At 41.1% G+C, this 23324-nt stretch overlaps 1 protein-coding gene across 3 annotated transcripts in view; it reads right to left on the bottom strand.

Annotated features, from left to right (window-relative positions):
• snx29 (sorting nexin 29) overlaps window positions 1-23324 on the bottom strand; it is a 245953-nt gene that overhangs the window by 80197 nt on the left and 142432 nt on the right. For all 3 annotated transcript variants that reach the window (XR_004566372.1, XM_034193391.1, XM_034193390.1), the window contains 3 exons: window positions 16547-16663; window positions 13490-13545; window positions 11332-11413 (listed from right to left, as the gene is read on the bottom strand). Coding sequence is in view for 2 of the 3 variants with exons in the window: in XM_034193391.1 (XP_034049282.1) it covers window positions 11332-11413; window positions 13490-13545; window positions 16547-16663 (255 nt within the window). In the remaining variant the exon portion in view is untranslated. The remainder of the gene's footprint in view (window positions 1-11331; window positions 11414-13489; window positions 13546-16546; window positions 16664-23324) is intronic.

Here is a 23324-nt window from a genome sequence, read left to right on the forward strand (position 1 = left end):
GCAATCTGGCAGCGCAACAAAAGGATGGAGGAGTTTGAAAATAAGATAAGGAAGACTAATGCAAAAAGTAAAAAGGAGAGAAAAGGGCAGAGTTTCGAGTGCACATAATAATCCCTTTCACACTGCACTTAACGTCACGAAGCCTGAAGTCTGAGGTACAGTGGTGTTTTTCTCATTTTCACTCCCAAGACAAAGATGATACAGATGAGGTGATGCTGATGGCTTCTTCTGAACACAGTCTCTATAACACGCACACACGGGGACGTTCTGTAGCCGAGTGCATGAGGGAAACAATGAAACCCAGGAGATCCGAACCTGGCACCGTGGTACTTTGCAAGACAATGTTGGACTGCTCCCTCAAGGGTGAAACCTGAGCCAATTAATTCAAAAGTGATAGCAAAATGGAACATAAGAATGGATTGATGGATTCACATCAGTAATAACATGGGTGTTACTCCAGACTGCCATTAAATGCGCTTTCTACTACACAAAAGTAGCACTACTCGGCACTACGCGACTTGACCAGAAACCGGGTTTTTCTTTCGTTTCACGGCAAGTTTTTTTTACTCGCACAAAACCACAACGTGGTCCGCGGATACGTTGCGGACGTTTCTGTGTTTGGTGGCGGAGGAGAGAATACAGAGAGGCGGATGAAGTGATCCGAAATGAGAAAATTTCCCAGTCTTTAGCCGCTCACGGATACCGGACATTACAGCAACACAGAGAACAGCTGAAAAACCTTAAAAGTGATTACAGGACCACAACGACGGAGTAGGTCGGACCATAAGGGCTGGAAACAGTTCGACCGAAGGAACGCTGTTTACGGACACCGACCGGCGAGCACCCGGAGGCTGGATGACTGCAACTTGGCCACGGCTTTGTTGGAAGCGATGGATGGTAAGTGTTTTTGTGACTTGTTTATAGTCTGCTTGAAAGCACCGTTTAACATTACTTATCCCATTGGTGGGAAGCACACAATAACAAATAAAGATTTTGAGTCTAAACTTGTGTTAAAGTAACATTGTTGCCTCATGTATGTGGACACAGTGAGCTAGCGAGCTAGCTAACTCTGTGCTCCTCTTTAAAGTATTAGCTTCTGACAAAAACACCTAAAGTCAGCATGACAAGAAATGTTTACATCTAATTTAGTGACATTACTGTAATGGCTTTTTTTTTGACATGTCGCCATTTTTTGTTTTTGTTGAAGAATCCAGTTCCATAAGCGAGGAGGGTTCGACCACCAGTTTCAACATCTGTATCAACGTCCAGCACCACACAGCAACGTGTCATCACTGGTAAGAATAATGTCTTACATCAGACAGACCTGAGCCAAACAGCAAAGATGCCAACTTAAAGTCCTTCTCTCACCTACAAACATGAACTTTGGGTTTGACAGAAAGGATGAAATCACTCATACATTCTTCACAGGGTGGTTCGGCACCCCCTTAGAGATAGAATGAGGAGCTCTAACATCTGAAAGAGAAAGCAGCAGAATAAATGATGTCTCAATTAGAAATGGGACAAAGTCACTGTCAAGTCATTCACAAGTCATCAATCTGCAAGTCCCAAGTCAAGTCTCAGGTCAGCTTGCAAACAATTGGTGGTCATTATGACTTGAGACTTGACTTGGGACTTGCAGATTGATGACTTGAGAATGACTTGACAGTGACTTCGTCCCACCTCTGGTCTCAACTGAGGTGGTTTGGACATCTAATGATGATGACACCTGGTTGCCTCCCTTTGGAATTGTTTCAGGCACATCCAACAGCAGGAGAGATGGGGTAGAGCCAGAAAATGTTGATGAACCCAATCTGGACTGGAAATATGTCAGGATTTCCCAGGAGGAACTGGAGGACAGAACTGGGGAGAGGGAACAGGGGCCTCCTCGTTTGGCCTGCTGCCACCAAGACCTCATCTGAGACAAGCACCGGGCCAAGCAGAATTACATCCCATAGTGCTACCTTAATTGATAATTATTCAGCAATGATATTGAGAATAACACTGTGAGTGGATTATTAATCAATGACATTAGTGATCATCTACCAGTTTTCATCGTTTATAATAGAAACCATCGGCGGAATCAGCCAGAGGAGAAAATAAAATACAGGCGAGTGCGGACAGAGGAAAACATGAACACACTAAAGAAGGATTTACAGGAGCAAAACTGGGAAAAGGTATACAGTGAAAGTGATGTTGATAGTGCATATGAAACTTTTTTACAAATATTTACATCATTATATGATAAAAATTGTCCAATTAAACAAGACTACAGAAAACAAAAATCCAAGCTCGACCATGGATGACGAAAGGGTTACGAAATGCATGTAATAAGAAAATACACTGTATAGAGAATTCATAAAACTAAAGACTAAAGAGGCAGAAAATAGATATAGAAATACAAAATAGATTAACTAATATTATACGGGTATGTAGGAAGGAATATTATAGTAACATATTATATAATAACAAAAACAATATTAAAGGAATATGGGATATATTAAATAGCATTATCAAAAATGGTAATAAAAAACAGAGTTACCCTCAGTATTTCATTGATAATAATGTCAAGAAGGAAAATAAGGATGAGGTAGTCAACGGTTTTAATAATTTTTTTGTAAATATTGGACCAAGCTTGGCAGAAAAAATTCCCGATTCCCAACCTGAGGATTGGGATAATAATCTCATAGAAAGAAATCCCTGTTCAATGTTCCTCACAGCAGTGGATGGAAAAGAAATTATAGACATTGTGAATAATTGTAAATATAAAACATCTACCGATTTAAATGAAATTGATATGGTGGTGGTAAAACAGGTCATTGAATGGATTGTAGAACCATTAACATACATCTGTAACTTATTTCAAACTGGTAAATTTCCCAATCAAATGAAAATAGGTAAGGTTGTGCCACTGTATAAGACTGGGGATAGACACCACTTCACAAATTATAGACCTGTTTCTTTGCTTCCACAATTTTCCAAATTATTAGAAAAGTTATTCAATGATAGATTAGACAAATTCATAAATAAACATAAATTACTTACTGATAGTCAATATGGATTCAGAGCACATAGTTCAACATCACTTGCATTAATAGAATCAGTTGAGGAGATTACAAATGCCATAGACCACAAATTACATTCAGTTGGAATATTTATAGACCTTAAAAAGGCTTTTGATACAATCAATCATGACATATTAATCAAACTTGAACAGTATGGGATTAGGGGGTTGGTGTTGCACTGGGTGAGAAGCTACTTAAGTAACAGAAAACAGTTTGTGAAGTTGGGGGAATATACATCATCATGCTTGGACAATGCTTGTGGTGTCCCACAGGGGTCAGTATTGGGTCCAAAACTGTTTCTAATTTATATAAATGATATTGTCAATGTTTCCAAATATTAAAATTAGTATTATTTGCAGATGACACAAGCATTTTTTGTTCAGGGGGGGATTTGCAGGAGTTACTGAGGAGGATCAGTATAGAAATGGGAAAATTGAAAATATGGTTTGACAGAAACAAATTATCATTAAACTTAAGTAAAACAAAATACATGTTATTTGGCTATTGTAATACAGACATACAGGTTCAGTTACAAGTCGAGGGGGTAGATATTGAAAGGGTACATGAGAATAGGTTTCTGGGGGTGATAATAGATGATAAGATAAACTGGAAGACTCATATAAAACATATACAAAGTAAACTGTCAAGAAGCATTTCAGTTCTAAACAAAGCGAAACATATTCTGGACCACAACTCACTCCGCATTCTTTACTGCTCACTGGTTTTACCATATTTACAGTACTGTGCAGAGGTATGGGGTAATACTTATAAAGGTACAACACAATCACTATCAGTAATGCAGAAAAGAGCTATAAGAATTATTCATAATACTGGCTATAGAGATCATACAAATCCACTATTTTTACAATCCAAATTCTTAAAATTCACAGACTTGGTTCATTTTCAAACAGTACAAATTGTGTATAAAGCAATAAACAATTTACTTCCAGCAAATATTAAAAATATGTTTTTTAACAGATCAGGGGATTACAGTCTGAGGGGGAAATTTAATTTAAAGCATCAGTGGGCACGAACAACATTAAAAGGTTTCTGTATTTCTGTCTGTGGGGTGAGGATGTGGAACAGATTGGGAGTGGGGCTCAAGCAATGTCCAAGCATGAACCAGTTCAAACAGCGGTACAAAATATGGTTTTTTCTAGGTATAGGGAGGAGGAAGGGTAATGAGGGTTAGGGTGTTTTTGTTTTTTTGCTTCGGCTTGTAAATATATAGTATTTTGTATGTAAGTAGGTATGTGTAGGTGTATATTTATGTTTGTGTATATATATGTGTATATATATGTATATGTGTATATGTGTATGTATATGTGTATGTATGTTGATGTGTGTATGTATATATATATGTATATATATATAATACTCGTATATTATATATATATATGATATCGGTTTAGGTGTGTAGGAATCTATGTGTATGTGGCAAAGGGTATTACTGGTGGGGAAGAAGGGGTAGGGATAAATAAGCTGATGCTTCACCCTACCCCTTTTCGGACATGTTGGGTACACAGTAGGAACTTTTTTGTTGTTGTCTTTACTGATCTATCTTGTAATTGTTGTTGTATCAAATGTTTGAAATAAACAGTTTTCATTCATTCATTCATTCATTCATTCAAGATAAATGAGCCGCCTTCCTCTAGTTCTATACTTTACTGAAAATGCTTACAATGATGCCTCACATTCACCCATTCATTCAGGAGCTCTCATACAAAAAGCTCAGTTACACTCTCCAGCAGGAACAGTGAAGGAGCTTTTTTTTTTTTGCATGTATACTCTACTGATTAACTAACTCTAGTGTTTCCCAGCTCTTGATTGGCTGGGCACACCTGACTGAGTTAATTATCTGGGGGCAGAGCTGGGACAGTTGTAAAACATGCTGGACAGGTTCTCTACAACAGAAAAGTTGGAGATCCCTGCTTTTGAGCCTGTGCAGTGCCCTCTAGTGGTTTTGCTTAACATCCATGTCAACATAGAAGACATGGAAGTATGTGAAGAGTGACGGTTGCATCATTTGAAATGAGATATGGATGTAAATGGAGCCTAAATGAGCCTTTAAGTGGCACCTAAACTGTACACGGTCTCTGCAGTCTAGACGTGCGGGTACATTAGTTTGCAATTAGTTATGCTGCTTTTGTTGTGAAAGCAAGTTATGTGAGAGGGGGTGATAAGAAAGTCTTTCTCTCTGGTCAAGTTTAGGATTGGGACAAAAGTGGTGATTTGGAGGTCACTCTGACCCGCCTTAAGTGAAAACAACAAACAAGGATGCAATGACCAAAGTTAGAGTCTTGACATTTAAATTCCCATTTAATCTCTGCACCTCCCAGAACTCTCTCTGGCTTGTGCTATGGCTCATTGGCCTCATCATTGCTTCAATTTGAGGCGAGTGATTGTACGCGTGTGCGTGAGTCTGTGCGTGTGTTTGTGTGTCTGTGCAAAGCAAAATCCAGAAAAAGACTTCAAGAAGTTAACACAGACACACGAGAATCTCGGATCTAATGACACTCCCCAGCCAGAGAGTTTGAGCTCCATGTTCAATGGCGACAACAACCTCACCTCATCAATGACTCCAAGATCCTTGACCATCGATTAGCCCGTCTAAGAACAGAAGCTGTTTCCGAAGGGAGCCATTAGATGACTATAGCCCGAAGAAGTATCCAACATACCAGATGGGCTGAGCTTTACACCAGCTCCAGGACTGGACAGCAGTTTCAAAGGGACAATTAACTGAGGAAGGAAAAAATTGGGTACACCAGTGCAACATATGCAAAATGTTCAGGCTCACTGCTGGAGTCCATCGACGAAGATAAAACTGCAGGTGATCACTGGTTACTGCCTAAAACGTGGCACAAATGTGGGTAGTCAAGAGTGTTTAATATGATTTTAAGGAGATTGAGTTCTTTGGGTTCATTCATGTTTGTGTTCTGTGAAAATGATCATGTGAAAACAATAAAGAAAACAGGCCGATTTGAAAGACGGGGTGATAAATATGTAGTGCTTGATGACCTTACACAAGGAACAGTGAGCTGCCACACAGTAGGATATAGACCTTGGGCCAAACCCCTGAAAGTGGGTGTGTCAATACACCTATGGTGGCAAGACATACCACCCATAACTTACTAAATATATACCCTTAATTAATATTTATGTATTATAAGCAGGACAGGGTTGTAGCTATAGCCAGGTAGGGGCCAGTGAAGGATTGACATTTAAAAATCTCCAAACATGTTGGAAAGTACACACAGTACCATGTTATTTCTCTGGTCATGAAGATTCCAAAAAGGTATAGTTTGGACTATCTATGACTGAATGCTACAGAGTTATGGGGTAAAAACAGCAAAAGAATGGTGACAAAGGTCAATTTCAGTTTGTACAGGAGTCAAACGTTGCTCCAGTTCTGGTCTATCTATATTTTAAAACTGCTTTATCTAACTGTAATAGTGTATATGCCATAATCAGTCTATAATTAATGTAATTGGTTTTTACTGTAATGTGTCGTGTTTTGATATGTAGTACAAGTATATGAAGTGTGCCAAGATGTATTGAAACAAGGACCTCGGGGCCTATACAGGACTCACTGTGCTAATGATTAGACCTCCAAATCTTTACATTTTTGAGTAATTTGTAACACGTTGTTGTTTCACATTATGAAATATGATGTAAGTTTTAAATATAACACAATGCTAAAATACCCTCGGCTGTATGAACTTTGTGTTCTTTATAATCTGCAGTTGTTTAACTATTAAGATCCTATTGTCTTACATACAATTTGTACTTGTTCAATAAAGCCCCTTCAGCAATCAAAACAGTATTTATGTTTCAACGGTGTCTGCAGGAGGCCTTGCATGTGTGTGTGTACATGAGCTTTGACAAGAGCAGAAGTTGTGCAAATCAAGAAGTATTCAAAAATCACACCCTCTGTGCATTTGCAGGTATTAATGAGATAAATTTAACTCCACAGGAAGTTAGCTTGAGTTAGCGGATGTTAGTGTGCACGCTAACGGCACAAATTTCTTTTAAATGACTCCAGAGGTGTCATCAGGTTACAAAAACAGCATTTTCAGGTTTTAGAAGTGTTCCCTATTTCTCGCTAGCTTTGCATAATATATGAAAAAGAGAGGTTAAATTTACACACAAACAAAATGGAGTTTTGCAGCTAGCTACCAGCCTGTGACAACACCATGCTAACATCCCCGAAATGTCTTGTAAATAACATCAGAGGGTGTATTAGGTTCCAAAACAGTGTTTTCACTTTTAGAAATGTTTATTTCTCACTAGCTTTTATGGATTATATGAGAAAAGTTATATTTACACCAAAAACAAAACAGAGTTTTGCAGCTAGCTACCAGCCTGTGATGTCACCATGCTAACGTCCCCGAAATGTCTTGTAAATAACTCCAGAGGTGTTGTTTGGTGTTCAAAAACAGCATTTTCAGTTTTAGAACTGTTTCCCTATTTCTCACTCGCTTTTGCATAATATATGGAAAAGAGATTAAATTTACACACATACAAAATGGAGTTTTGCAGCTAGCTACCAACCTGTGATTTCACTATGCTAACATCCGCAAAATATCTTGTAAATAACTCCAGAGGTGTTATTAGGTATTCAAAAACAGCATTTTCAGTTTTAGAAGTGTTTTCCCTATGCTCGCTAGCTTTTGCATAATATATGAAAAAGAGGTTAAATTTACATGCAAACAAAATGGAGTGTTGCAGCTAGTTATCAGCCTGTGATGTCACCATGCTAAACATCCGTGAAATGTCTTGTAAATAACTTCAGAGGTGTTATTAGGTTCCCAAAACAGTGTTTCACTTTTTGAAGTGTTTATTTCTCACTAGCTTTTATATATCAAATCAAATCAATTTTATTATATAGCGCCAAATCACAACAAACAGTTGCCCCAAGGCGCCTTATATTGTAAGGCAAGGCCATACAATAATTACGGAAAAACCCCAATGGTCAAAACGACCCCCCTGTGAGCAAGCACTTGGCGACAGTGGGAAGGAAAAACTCCCTTTTAACAGGAAGAAACCTCAGCAGAACCAGGCTGAGGGATGGGGCAGTCTTCTGCTGGGACTGGTTGGGGCTGAGGGAGAGAACCAGGAAAAAGACATGCTGTGGAGGGGAGCAGAGATCAATCAACTAATGATTAAATGTAGAGTGGTGCATACAGAGCAAAAAGAGAAAGAAACACTCAGTGCATCATGGGAACCCCCCAGCAGTCTAAGTCTATAGCAGCATAACTAAGGGATGGTTCAGGGTCACCTGATCCAGCCCTAACTATAAGCTTTAGCAAAAGGAAGTTTTAAGCCTAATCTTAAAAGTAGAGAGGGTGTCTGTCTCCTGATCTGAATGGGAGCTGGTTCCACAGGAGAGGAGCCTGAAAGCTGAAGGCTCTGCCTCCCATTCTACTCTTACAAACCCTAGGAACTACAAGTAAGGCTGCAGTCAGAGTGAAGTGCTCTATTGGGGTGATAATGGTACTATGAGGTCCCTAAGATAAGATGGGACCTGATTATTCAAAACCTTATAAGTAAGAAGAAGAATTTTAAATTCTATTCTAGAATTAACAGGAAGCCAATTAAGAGAGGCCAATATGGTAATATATAAGAAAAAAGTAGATTTACACAAAAACAAAAGAGTTTTGCAGCTAGCTACCAGCCTGTGACTTCACCATGCTAACATCCACGAAATGTCTTGTAAATAACTCCAGAGGTGTTATTAGGTGTTCAAAAACAGCATTTTCAGTTTTAGAAATATGTATTTCTCACTAGCGCGTACATAACATATGAGAAACATGTATATAAAACACATAGATGAGACCAGCCACTGACGTCAAGTTGCAGCTCTACTCTGACTGGCTGTCACCCTGCCACTCAAAAATAAAATAGAACAGATTGAAAGAGAATGTGGCTTTTTAACCTCTTAAACACCGTCAAGGTAAGCCATCTTCGAACTTGTCCAAGCTCTGTGTCCACAGAATGTTCCCTGTGAATTTGAAGGACTGTGGCAGTAACAGGACTGGACTTAAGCGTGAGCACAGACAGACAGACGCAAACCCTTTGCAATACCCGATGGCCATATTTGATGGCCTCAGGTTAAAAATGAGGTAACCTCATCATCATCATGATTCTGGCTGATAGGAAGGAGTTTTTCTGTCTCCAGCCCAGTGTTAAATAAAGTTTGCACCATGCAATCAAGAATGGAGCCTCTGAATGTGTTTTCATGACTTCAGCTGGAGTAATAAGCTGCTAATTGTAGGGAAGAGAAGTCACCTTCTCAACAGCACGCTGTAATTTACATCACATTCAGCATTCTAAATTCCACCACTGGCAACGACGGCTATACTCACTAATTTCATCACTTTTGTTGAGAAATGCTGACACATTTTCACGCTACTGAACGAAGAAACATGGAAGAATTTGTGCGCGTGCGCCTACAGCTGTCAGGAACAGCAGTGAGAGGAATCACAACGAAAGCATCTCGTTACCTTTGTCCGGCTTCGGCCCCACAGAGAGCCCCGAGATGACTTCAGTGATAAGGTGTCAGATGGCGCTCAGCTCGAGGCCCGCGTTGGGAGTCCTCATCCACTATGTAAAAGCTGAGCTCAGGAGTGGTCAGTCCTGACCGAGGTGTCCGTGCTGAGGATTTGGTCACCTCTACACACGATATTAGGACGGCACAGTGTGTCTACTCCGGTCCTCTACAGACACAAAGCAGTGCGTTGTCTTCTAATTCAGAAATCTGCCTTTGTGGAAGAATCTCGAGCCCCAGGTGACATGAAGAGGAAACACTTTATGGAATGGAGATGGTCGTGACCAGTGTTTGCCAACCTGCACCAGATAGACGGTTATTTTAAAGGTATGGGAATGGACCTGTGTCTGCCTGGGTGGTTGGCATCCAGGACTCGAGGGGGTTCCGTGGTGTTGTGGATGAGGAAAAGGGGCAGCATCAGCACACGCTACCAGACTTGTCTTATACCATCTCATCTGATCTTCAACCGAATCGGGTAGTGGGGGGCAACAGCTCCAGTAGGGAGCCCCAAACTCCCCTTTCCTGGGCCACATACACCACCTCAGACTGAGGGATCCCTTGGCGTTCCCAGGAGATATAATCTTTCTACCTAGTCCTGGGTCTTCCCCGGGGTCTCCTCCCAGCTGGACGTGCCTGATGTGTGTTTCCTCTTGTACCAAATCGATCACAAATATTTTGTAGATCAATATGAGCTTTTGATCAAAACCTAAAGCCACATTGGGGTGTGTGTGTGTGTGTGTGTGTGGGGGGGGGGGGGGGGGGGGGGGGGTGATGGTTTGCTTGACCTTTGATCAATCTGTTCCAAACATTAATTACCTGTACACACAAATCCAAGTAATATTCCCATCAATTTTGGTGAAAATCCCTTCTCTCTCTCTCACTGGGTCTCTTCCGCTCGCTCGCTCACACCACACACACACACACACAGCACACACACACAACACACACACACACACACACCACACACACAACCACACACACACACCACACAACACACACACACACACCCACACACACCACACACACACACACACACACAGAGACAAAAGAGTGATTACAATCCCTGTTTGTGTTGCAGCACAGGGTAATAAAAAGAAAAGTAAAACAGATTAAGTGTTAAACAGTCCTAAAAGTTAAATGGAGCTTCTAGTCACTCGGTAAGTATTTCTTCACAAACCTGCTAACTAACATCCTGGTTCGTCTGATTGTTTCTGGGTACTTGTCCGTGTCAGATCTGCTGGGAACTGGACTGGAGAGCGACTTAAATCTAAACCTACATGAGGCAACAGTTCTTGTATCTGTCAAGTTATGGAGCAAAGTAGACGACAATGCCCCCCCCCACCACAGTCACCTTTAACAGTGTCTATCACACTAACAAGGTGCTACACCTCAGCTGTGTCACTGCTCCCCCCCCCCACCCCAACAATCAGACATACACACAAAAATACACAGACAGACCGCCGAACCGACAAACATCTGCAATGTGATGTGCACAAGCACAACATGTCTGCAGCAGCACAGCGCCTTAATGATCAGCGCTCCTCAGTGAGGGCGGAATTTGGTTTCCATCAGTGCCAGCCAACCTGCCCCCGCTCCCCAACCCCAGCTCCCAACATAGCAATAATCAAAATAGCCACTAGGCGAATAAAGCAATAGAACCCGGCGTGCTGACTGCACTCTGTAATTGTGCCTCGTAAACAGAAGCGGCCGCTGCTAATGTACCTGGTAGACGTGGTAGGCGTTGGCGGCTCTGCCCTGCAGGAACACAGAGGGGATCCACACATTGATGAGAGCGCGATGAGCCCTGAGTGACACAAACAACAACGCTATCTTCATTAACATCATCATCATCGTGATCATTATCTCTGGTCGCGTCAGCATCAGCGCCGTGTCAGCGCGACGGCAAAACTCAAATTACAGCCGATTCTGCTAGAAACTGAATTTAATTCGGTCACGATGGAACCAGGACATCTGCACCACAGGAACCTTTTCACCAGCGAGGAAACTTTTCAGCAACTCCACAACTCACCCGACGTTCTGCACCGAGAACTCAGGAATCAGTTTACTTCTTGAACTTTAGCTCCAGAGGTTCTCCTGCATGATGCAGGAACTACTGAGAGGAGACTGCAGGCTGATATGGAAATCCAAGTCTTTTAATGATTAAGAACTCAAAATAAAGAACATAAAATTAAAATAAAATCATCACCACAGGCAAAGCCATATAGATGGTACTTTATCTTTATGGTACTTGAAAGGCAGGAAACCACAGAGCTCCAGATCAGGATGTTGTTTACTTCTGGAAAAAAAAAAAGGTTATGAGAGCTGATGAAAGTTGCCTTAAATGCCAACAGTAAATTTAATTAATTTTGTGACCCCAATACATCATAAAATGCAACATAAACATTTTTTGTCGCTTAAACTGTAGCAACATCATCAGCACGCCGCTGGTATTTCACAAGTTCCGTAAATATCTCTGGCAACTCACAATAACTTTTGTCTGCATGTGCATGGGGAATTTTTTTTCTTAATTCATTAATTATTTTACACATGCACACAATTTCCAAATCAGTCAGTTTGACCGACAATGACATCGATTTGAGAGTTTGCAGTACGAGAGTTGTGTACAAGGTGGGATGGATCTGCTACCGTCTGGCATGAAGTGGGTGATCTATTTGTGATGAAATCAGACATTTTATTGAAATATTAATATTGGCCACACGCTCGTTGCATCCGCCCAGCTCGGTGGAGGACAGGCGCTGCCAAGATGGCGGACATTGGAGCCGCCCTTCCAAAGACTGCTCTTCAGAAAACCTTGTGGATGAAGACGTGGAGGGTTTTGTCCAGTCGCTGTGCAGTTGGTGAGTCCGACATCCTGGACAGGACATCCTGACCAGATTTCTACCAGATCGACTTTGTTCCTGTCAGGTCGCTCAAAGTGACGCCGTCTGCAGAATGAGGACTGTTTTGTGGGCCGCCAGAAGAGGAGGTACTGCTGGCCCACCACCAGAGGGCGCCCTGCCTGAAGTGCGGGCTTCAGGCACGATGAGGGCGCTGCCGCCCGGTACACAGCCGGGAAGTGACAGCTGTTACTCATACTTCCCTGACAGCTGTCACTCATTCTTCCTCACCTCCACTCCATAAAACCCAGACGTCATCTCCACCTCATCGCCAAGATATCGTTACTTCATGAAGGTAATATCCTCAGCCGGTTTTGTGTTACAATATATCTGTATATGTGAGTTGTTTGCAGGAGTACCGGTTCCTCTATCTGTGGAAGCTGAGTGAGTGCAGGACGGCACTCTTTTCCCCTGAGAAATCACTGCGGTACTCATCACATATTGAGTGAGAGGTGGAGGTGGCATTCCCACCGTTGTTGTTACTGGGTGTACACACACCCACACTTGACTGTCTTTGTTCTTGCCAGCAGTACCAGATCCGACAGTCGGAGATGGTGATCACCTGGGAATTCGGGACCTTGGCGGCTCCAGTATTCACCAGGTTCGGTGGTGGCAGAAGACATCGTGTGGTTCCTGCCCTTCTCAGGACAGACGTCTTCTATCCTTGAGCCTGCCACACGTCACCTTTGTAATTTGACTGTAATCATATTCTGAGATTGTCTGTATATTCGTTGTGCACATTTCACAACATTAAATTGTTACTTTTTGGCTCATCTATTGACCGTTCATTTGCGCCCCCTGTTGTGGGTCGTGTCACTACACTTTCACAACAGAGACTCTGCCTTTTATAAGCTTTATGAAAATCAACTGATTAGCGTAGACTAGTTCTACCTCAGAATGAGACACAGGTTTGAAAACAAGTCAATGAACAATGAACAAAGGGAAACACAACATGGGGGGAATTAAGAATGAAAGGTTCTTACGTCTCAAAGTCTGAGAGACTCGGGTCGTTCTGACGTTTGACTAAATCTCCTGGAAGCTGGAAGGAGGAAAAAGAATCAGAATAGTTGAGGAAATGGCATGCATATATATACTCAACAAAATATAAATGCAACACTTTTGGTTTTGCTCCTATTTTGTATGAGATGAACTCAAAGATCTAAAACTTTTTCCACATACCCAATATCACCATTTCCCTCAAAATATTGTTCACAAACCAGTCTAAATCTGTGATAGTGAGCACTTCTCCTTTGCTGAGATAATCCATCCCACCTCACAGGTGTGCCATATCAAGATGCTGATTAGACACCATGATTAGTGCACAGGTGTGCCTTAGACTGCCCACAATAAAGGCCACTCTGAAAGGTGCAGTTTTGTTTATTGAGGGGGGATACCAGGCAGTATCTGGTGTGACCACCATTTGCCTCATGCAGTGCAACACATCTCCTTGGCATCATCTGTGAAGAGAACACCTCTCCAACGTGCCAAACGCCAGTGAATGTGAGCATTTAACCCACTCAAGTCGGTTATGGCGATGAACTGGAGTCAGGTCGAGACCCGATGAGGACGACGAGCCATGACGAGCATGCAGATGAGCTTCCCTGAGACAGTTTCTGACAGTTTGTGCAGGAAATTCTTTGGTTATGCAAACCGGACTGTTTCAGCAGCTGTCCGAGTGGCTGGTCTCAGACGATCTTGGAGGTGAACATGCTGGATGTGGAGTCCTGGGCTGGTGTGGTTACACGTGGGTCTTGCGGTTGTGAGGCTGGTTGGATGTACTGCAAATTCTCTGAACGCCTTTGGAGACGGCTTATGGCTAGAGAAATGAACATTCAATACACGAGCCAACAGCTCTGGTTGACATTCCTGCTGTCAGCATGCCAATTGCACGCTCCCTCAAATCTTGTGACATCTATGGCATTGTGCTGTGTGATAAAACTGCACCTTTCAGAGTGGCCTTTTATTGTGGGCAGTCTAAGGCACACCTGTGCACTAATCATGGTGTCTAATAAGCATCTTGGTATGGCACACCTGTGAGGTGGGATGGATTATCTCAGCAAAGGAGAAGTGCTCACTATCACAGATTTAAACTGGTTTGTGAACAATATTTGAGGGAAATGGTGATATTGTGTATGTGGAAAAAGTTTTAGATCTTTGAGTTCATCTCATACAAAATGGGAGCAAAACCAAAAGTGTTGCGTTTATATTTTTGTTGAGTGTATATGTATATACACACACACACACACACACACGTCTGTAACAGTGAGATGATGCTTTGCTTCAAAATACGAGATGTGCACAGTTCAATACACACACTGTCTTTGGAACAGTTTGAAGCAGAAGAGCACTCAGGAAGTGTTTATCTCCACTAACAGAGCGATAACACTCTGACATTATTACTCAAACCAACCCACAGAGGAGGGGGTGGGACTCCAGACGTCTGTGACATCATAAGGCAAATGTTGACAAATGATACGTTCATCTCTTTCTGTAACACATCAAAGTATCTCCACTGATGTTTGCAGCTCAATGTCATCTGCTGAAAAATCAATAACCCCATCTTAAAAAAATCTAAGTGCCTGACATAAATGCATTTAGGGGGTGTGGCCAAGTCCATGTCATTCATGTGGCACAAAACGTGATCACAAACTAGAGTGCAAAGGAGATGGATTTAATCAGTAGGTGTGCCGGAAAAAAATCGATTCACATCCGAATCGTGATTCTTATTTATTACAATTCTGAATTGATCCAAAATGTCCAAGAATCGATTTTTAAAAAGCATTTTTTTTTAACATTTTCTTACTTACTCGCTGCGTGTACTGTCATGTTTGTCAGGCAACGGCTTCCGTACTGCAGCGTCCCTATGAGGGGAGGGTCCGGTGTGCTTCAAACATTCGTGAGCTGCAGCTTAGCATGGTGGATAAAGAGCTAATTCAGCCAGCACCATCTTTGCTGAAGGCAAATGTTTGGGCACATTTTGGATTTTATTATTTACTGCGTAAGAAGGAGCTTGACATGACTTATGCAGTGTGCAAAATCTGCAAAATGAAAGTCAAGTACTTCGGAAACACTTCAAATCTGCAAGCCCACATGCTACGCCATCATCTGGAGCTAAAAGAGGGGAGCAGCGGTATCTGCCGAATACTGACCAGCGCTTCGCTAAACTGCCAGCCAACTCTGAACAAGCAAAGCAGATAAGTAAATTTACATCTATAGAATCACTTGATTAACCTTGTAAAGCTGCATTTTCTTAAACATAAACATTTTTTAAGTAATATAACTATTTCTCAGAGCTCTTTGAATCGAAAATCGATTCTGAATCGAATCGTCACCCCAAGAATCGGAATCGAATTGAATCATGAGATGTTGTACGATTCACATCCCTATTAATCAGGACATGTGTAGGTAAAAAAAAAAGAAATAAACCAGACTGTCATCTTTTACACCTTTTAAGACGCACGTTCTCCACTATCTGGTGCACTGATATTCAGAGAGCGGACTCAGAAGGGAGAGGTTTTCTTGCAAGCAAAGAACTTCTAATCCTTCTCTACTCCACTCAAACGTGAAGCTGTGAAGAAGAACACAATGTGGCAACTTTCCCAGTTAATCCACTCACATCCACAAGAGCACATACATCTTTCAGTGCCATCATGGGTGTCTAGTCAGCATGTCTTGTCTCAATTTTTGAGAATTGTCTACTTGACACAAATTTATCAAACAGTAAGTCCCACGTAGGTCTAAATGATTGATGGAAGTGAAGTTCAACGCTTATGTTTAGAATAAAGTGCCCCTTTTTGTAATGTGTGGCACGCCTTAAATGTAGAAATGGATGTGTATTAACAAACAAAAAAAACATGAAATATACTGGGTTCATAGTGTTTGCAATAAAGAAGGCCATACAGAAGAGACTGACAGATGATCTCCCTCTTTCTCACACACACACCTGCTGGACATGAACTGTAAGAGGCCGCTGTCGAACAGAAACAGCATGTGAGAGGCTGAAGAGAGAGAAACCATTTTGTGTGTGTGGGTTGACTCACCGGTCCTCTCAGGTCAATGAGTTCTTGTCTCATCTGGACGATGAGGTGGTCTTTGGCCATGAGCGAGCGGTACAGGCGCTCATTAAACTCGATCAGCTCACCGTGCATCTCTGCAACCTGCAGCGTGCACATGCAAAACACAAAACATTTCATTTGATGCTAATGTGGCGCATTGTTATATAAGACACAGTAATGGTGAAAATCGACTGGAAGCAAGTAAAAACGAAGCTAAAATACAACTCCAGGTGAGACGTAATGAATGCTGAGAGCAGGAAGGGATTCTGGGAAACTGGAGTGAGAGAGGGTCAAGAGATATACGTATGTAGAGAAAGAGAGAGAGAGAGGAGGTGAAACCGTCATATTTCCTAAACAGACTCCTGCCAGCTGGCTAATCAGCCATCACCAGCTCTAACTAACCTTGACATGGTGTTACCCACATCTGCATGGAGCGCGCACACTCATGCAAATCAGGTCAATCTACTCAGCGCTTATGCGGCCCATCTGTCTAACCGTGCCGGACAGTGCAGACAGGTCTCTGTCAGGAGACTGACAGCTGTGACAAACACTGTGCTGTCACTGTTTTTCGGCAGAGCACCGGCGCCGGCTGACAGGTGAGACGAAACGGCGCGGCGCCATGACCAACCATCAATCATCTGCTTATTCCCACCCATTAGAGCCAACAGCAACAATGTGCACACTGATGTGCAGGGGGAGGTTTCTCATGTAAAACAAATGACATTATGAACCCGAAGGGCAACAATTAAAGTGCAAACTTCCACCAAGAACCAAAAGAGTGAACATCAGAGGGCTGATGTTCACTCAGCACACGCAAAACACCACAATATACAACCCCTGGCAATAATTATGGAATCACCGGCCTTGGAGGATGTTCATTCAGTTGTTTAATTTTGTAGAAAAAAAAGCAGATCACAGACATGACACAAAACTTAAGTCATTTCAAATGGCAACTTTCTGGCTTTAAGAAACACTATAAGAAATCAGGAAAAATAATTGTGGCAGTCAGTAACGGTTACTTTTTTAGACCAAGCAGAGGGAAAAAAATATGGACTCACTCAATTCTGAGGAAAAAATTATGGAATCACCCTGTAAATTTTCATCCCCAAAACTAACACCTGCATCAAATCAGATCTGCTCATTAGTCTGCATCTAAAAAGGAGTGAACACACCTTGGAGAGCTGTTGCACCAAGTGGACTGACATGAATCATGGCTCCAACACGAGAGATGTCAATTGAAACAAAGGAGAGGATTATCAAACTCTTAAAAAGAGGGTAAATCATCACGCAATGTTGCAAAAGATGTTGGTTGTTCACAGTCAGCTGTGTCTAAACTGTGGACCAAATACAAACAACATGGGAAGGTTGTTAAAGGCAAACATACTGGTAGAGCAAGGAAGACATCAAAGCGTCAAGACAGAAAACTTAAAGCAATATGTCTCAAAAATCGAAAATGCACAACAAAACAAATGAGGAACGAATGGGAGGAAACTGGAGTCAACGTCTGTGACCGAACTGTAAGAAACCGCCTAAAAGGAATGGGATTTACATACAGAAAAGCTAAATGAAAGCCATCATTAACACCTAAACAGAAAAAAAACAAGGTTACAATGGGCTAAGGAAAAGCAATCGTGGACTGTGGATGACTGGATGAAAGTCATATTCAGTGATGAATCTCAAATCTGCATTGGGCAAGGTGATGATGCTGGGACTTTTGTTTGGTGCCGTTCCAATGAGATTTATAAAGATGACTGCCTGAAGAGAACATGTAAATTTCCACAGTCATTGATGATATGGGGCTGCATGTCAGGTAAAGGCACTGGGGAGATGGCTGTCATTATATCATCAATAAATGCCCAAGTTTATGTTGATATTTTGGACACTTTTCTTATCCCATCAATTGAAAGGATGTTTGGGGATGATGAAATCATTTTTCAAGATGATAATGCATCTTGCCATAGAGCAAAAACTGTGAAAACATTCCTTGGAAAAAGACACATAGGGTCAATGTCATGGCCTGCAAATAGTCCGGATCTTAATCCAATTGAAAATCTTTGGTGGAAGTTGAAGAAAATGGTCCATGACAAGGCTCCAACCTGCAAAGCTGATCTGGCAACAGCAATCAGAGAAAGTTGGAGCCAGACTGATGAAGAGTACTGTTTGTCACTCATTAAGTCCATGCCTCAGAGACTGCAAGCTGTTATAAAAGCCAGAGGTGGTGCTACAAAATACTAGTGATGTGTTGGAGCGTTCTTTTGTTTTTCATGATTCCATAATTTTTTCCTCAGAATTGAGTGATTCCATATTTTTTCCCCTCTGCTTGGTCTAAAAAAGTAACCGTTACTGACTGCCACAATTTTCCTGATTTCTTATAGTGTTTCTTAAAGCCAGAAAGTTTCCATTTGAAATGACTTTAATTTTGTGTCATGTCTGTGATCTGCTTTTTTCTACAAAATTAAACAACTGAATGAAAATCCTCCAAGGCTGGTAATTCCATCATTTTTGCCAGGGGTTGTAAATGTAGAAGAACATACGTCTGTCTGTAATGGTGTTTTTGACTAATGAGGACTTCATCATGTGACTATGGTGTCCAGTCAATAATAAAATTTTGCTGATCTCATCGTGGCAATCTCTCAGTGGTGAGGAAGATCACCTCAATCGATTCCAAGATGGGATGGTGGACGCGGAGAAAATCTACATCCAGGATCAATCTAGAGATGCCTGAGCGTGGGTTCGTTAAACACAAGAAGGTCGTTGCAGATCCTCAACCTGATCTGGTGTCTGGGAAACTCCAGATGATCAGGGTCTGAGGACCTGCTGCAGCCGTCATACGCCTTCACAGTCGTTGGGTTACAATATACTCAAAACCTGGATTCATCTTTTTAGTCACATAGTACTACTATTATTCTGAACACTACTGTATATGCAGTGGATCCAGATCATATTCACAGCGCTTGAAGTAAGTTAATTTTTTCTCCATAATTTCTACTTACAACACCCAACACCCCATAATGACAACATGAAAAAAGTTTTTTTTAATTCTCACAAATTTATTGAAAATAAAAAACTAAGAAATCACATGGTCATAAGTATTCACACCCTTTGCTCAATGCTTTGTTGATGCACCTTTGGCAGCAATTACAACCTCAAGTCTTCTTGAATATGATGCTACAAGCTTGGTGCACCTACAGCGCCCTCCAAAAGTATTGTAACACTTGGTATTTCACACATTTTAATTTGTTGATGTTATTTTAAATACAAAAACTACAAAAAATAATAACTTCCGAAATTACCTTCCATAAAACACAAACTGAAAGCAAACCTCTACAAACAGAGAAGGATTTTCTTACAAAGAAGACCTGAAAGTTCAGCTACAATTTGCCAGACGATACATCCGACATGTAAGCCTAGAGCTGATGTTTTGGTAAAAGAAAATCCTCTACAACACTTCATCATGAAGCTGTATAACTGGGGATACAGAATGCAAATACACACTATACAGAATTTCCTAAATCACACCCAAAGAAGCCTGTAACTTCTTCTGGGTTGTCTGGGTGTTTTGGTGGCTTTCCTCGCTCTTCTTGCACAGTCTCGTAGTTTTTGAGAACTCGCTACTCCACACAGATTTACCATAGAGTGCCATATTGTTTGTATTTTTTCATAACTGATGTAAGTAAAGTCCAAAGTTCAGTGACTTGGGAATGTTCATCCCCTGACTTGTCTGAAGAAACTTGGCAATAAGTGATTATTTACAGGTATTATTCCAAAGTGTTCCATTACTTTTGCAACCCATCATCTTGGCTTTTATATTTTTAATTAATTTATATCAAGTTGCAGAGATTTACTTTGAGCACGCACGCACACACACACAACAATACCCTGCTGTCCCTGATGCTCAGGTAATATATCGGCTGAATGGACAAGTTCATGTTTGTAAAATTTGAGTCGTTTTAAAACATCATTAGGAATTGAGCCTGACAATTGTGTCACACAAGACAAATCCTGCTTAAAAAAACTGCTTTAAAGAAAATACATCACATAACTAAATGAAGAGTTTTCTCAAACTTGAAAACAGTTTAATATTTTGTATCCCCACCAACAAAGAGAGGTGAAATGTCACCATTTATTGAAGGCTTCACAACCAATATATTGGTTGTGACCAAACGCTATAACCATTTGTGCTCAAAATTTCACATACCCTGGCAGATATTTTTATTTTATTTTTTTTTGGCCATTATTCACAGAATATGAATGATAACACAAAAACGTTTTTCACTAATGGTTAGTGGCTGTGTGAAGCCAATTACTGTTAAACAACTACAATCCCAATTCAATGAAGTTGGGACGCTGTGTAAAATGTAAATAAAAACAGAATACAATGATTTGCAAATCCTCTTCAACCTATATTCAATTGAATGCACCACAAAGGCAAGATATTTAATGTTCAAACTGGTAAACTTTATTGTTTTTGTGCAAATATTTGCTCATTTTAAAATGGATGCCTGCAACATGTTTCAAAAAAGTTGGGACAGTGGTATGTTTACCACTGTGTTACATCACCTTTCCTTCTAACAACACTCAATAAGTGTTTGGGAACTGAGGACACTAATTGTTGAAGCTTTGTAGGTGGAATTCTTTCCCATTCTTGCTTGATGTACGACTTCAGTTGTTCAACAGTCTCAGCTGTCGTATTTTGCGCTTCATAATGCGCCACACATTTTCAATAGGCGACAGGTCTGGACGGCAGGCAGACCAGTCTAGTACCCGCACTCTTTTACTATGAAGCCACACTGTTGTAACGTGCAGAATGTGGCTTGGCATTGTCTTGCTGAAATAAGCAGGGACGCCCCTGAAAAAGACGTTGCTTGGATGGCAGCATGTGTTGCTCCAAAACCTGGATGTACCTTTCAGCACTGATGGTGCCATCACAGATGTTTAAGTTGCCCATGCCATGGGCACTAACACACCCCCATACCATCACAGATGCTGGCTTTTGAACTTTGCACTGGTAACAATCTGGATGGTCTTTTTCCTCTTTTGTCCGGAGGTCACGAGCATTCAATGTTGGTTTTCGGCCTTGCCACTTACGTGTAGAAAGTTCTCCAGATTCTCTGAATCTTCTGATTATATTATGGACTGTAGATGATGGAATCCCTAAATTCCTTGCAATTAAATGTTGAGAAACATTGTTCTTAAACTGTTGGACTGTTTTTTCACGCAGTTGTTCACAAAGTGGTGATCCTCGCCCCATCTTTGCTTGTGAACGGCTGAGCCTTTTGGGGATGCTCCTTTTATACCCAATCATAACACTCACCTGTTTCCAATGTGGTGTTCTTTGAACATTCATCAACTTTGCCAGACTTTTGTTGCCCTGTTCCAACTTTTTTGAAACATGTTGCAGGCATCCATTTCAAAATGAGCAAATATTTGCACAAAAACAAAAAAGTCTATCAGTTTGAAGATTAAATATCTTGTCTTTGTGGTGTCTTCAATTGAATATAGGTTGAAGAGGATTTGCAAATCATTGTATTGTTTTTTGCATAGTAATGGCTTTCTTCTGGTGACTCGACCATGCAGGCCATTTTTCTTCAAGTGCCTCCTTATTGTGTATCTTTAAACAGACAGACCACTTTTTTCAGAGAGTCCTGTATTTCAGCTGAAGTTATTTGTGGGTTTTTCATTGCATCATGAACAATTCTCCTGGCAGTTGTTGCTGAAATTTTTGTTGGTCTGCCTGATCGTGGTTTGGGTCCAACAGAATCCCTCATTTTTCACTTCTTAATTAGAATTTGAACACTGCTGACTGGCATTCTCGGTCCCTTAGATATCTTTTTATATTCCTTTCCTGTTTTACACAGTTCAATTACCTTTTCTTTGACAATTCTTTTTCTTTCCCTACGACTCAGAAACATCAGTTTAGCACTGGATGAAAGATGCAAGGGTCTGTCAGGAGCCCAGAAACTCACTGACCTTTTATAGACAGACATTGATTATAAGCAAACAGATCACAGGTGAGGATGGTTACCTTTCATACCCATTCAAACCCATTTGTGTCAACTTGTGTGCATGTTATCAGGCCAAAATCACCAGGGTATGTAAATGTTTGATTACGGCCATTTGGGTAGTTTGTTGTCATTATGATTTAAAAAGAGTACACAATTGTTTGACGATAAATGGCTTCACATAACCACTAACCATGAGTGGAAAAAAAAAGTTTTTGTGTTATCATTCATATTCTCTGAAAAATAGCCAAAAAAAAAAAAATCTGCCAGAGTATGTCACCTTTTAAGCACAACTGTATTTCTGTTTTGACACTGGTTAGTCCATTCAAATCCAACATTAAGTCAGGTCGAGTATGGGAATGTGCAATCCTGCCCATCTCCTCATGCACCACTTTACAGAAGTGCTTCAGGTCCTGACTGGTGGTCAGTCAGGATTACTGCAGGATTAGAGAGGTGAGCATGCTGGTATGTCAAAGAACTGATTTAGAAAGTCTGGTATTCAGATCCTGTGTGTGGATCCAGGGGACAAACGGAAGGTTTTGATGCTGTTATTCTTCACATTTCTACATTTTACTCTCAGCTCCAGTTTGTTTGGCATTTTTTACACTTTCCACTTATGCTGGATGGCAGCACACAATGACGAGTCGGGCAACAGTTTGTTACGTCACAATTCTCGTTCTGTTTCTTCTATAATATCAAGCAGACGTTCACTGCTTCCCTCTAGAGAGGAGGATGGATTTTTAAAAGAACACCTGGCTTCA

This window comes from Thalassophryne amazonica, chromosome 18, assembly GCF_902500255.1.
Source record: "Thalassophryne amazonica chromosome 18, fThaAma1.1, whole genome shotgun sequence".
Classification (NCBI taxonomy): Eukaryota; Metazoa; Chordata; class Actinopteri; order Batrachoidiformes; family Batrachoididae; genus Thalassophryne; species Thalassophryne amazonica.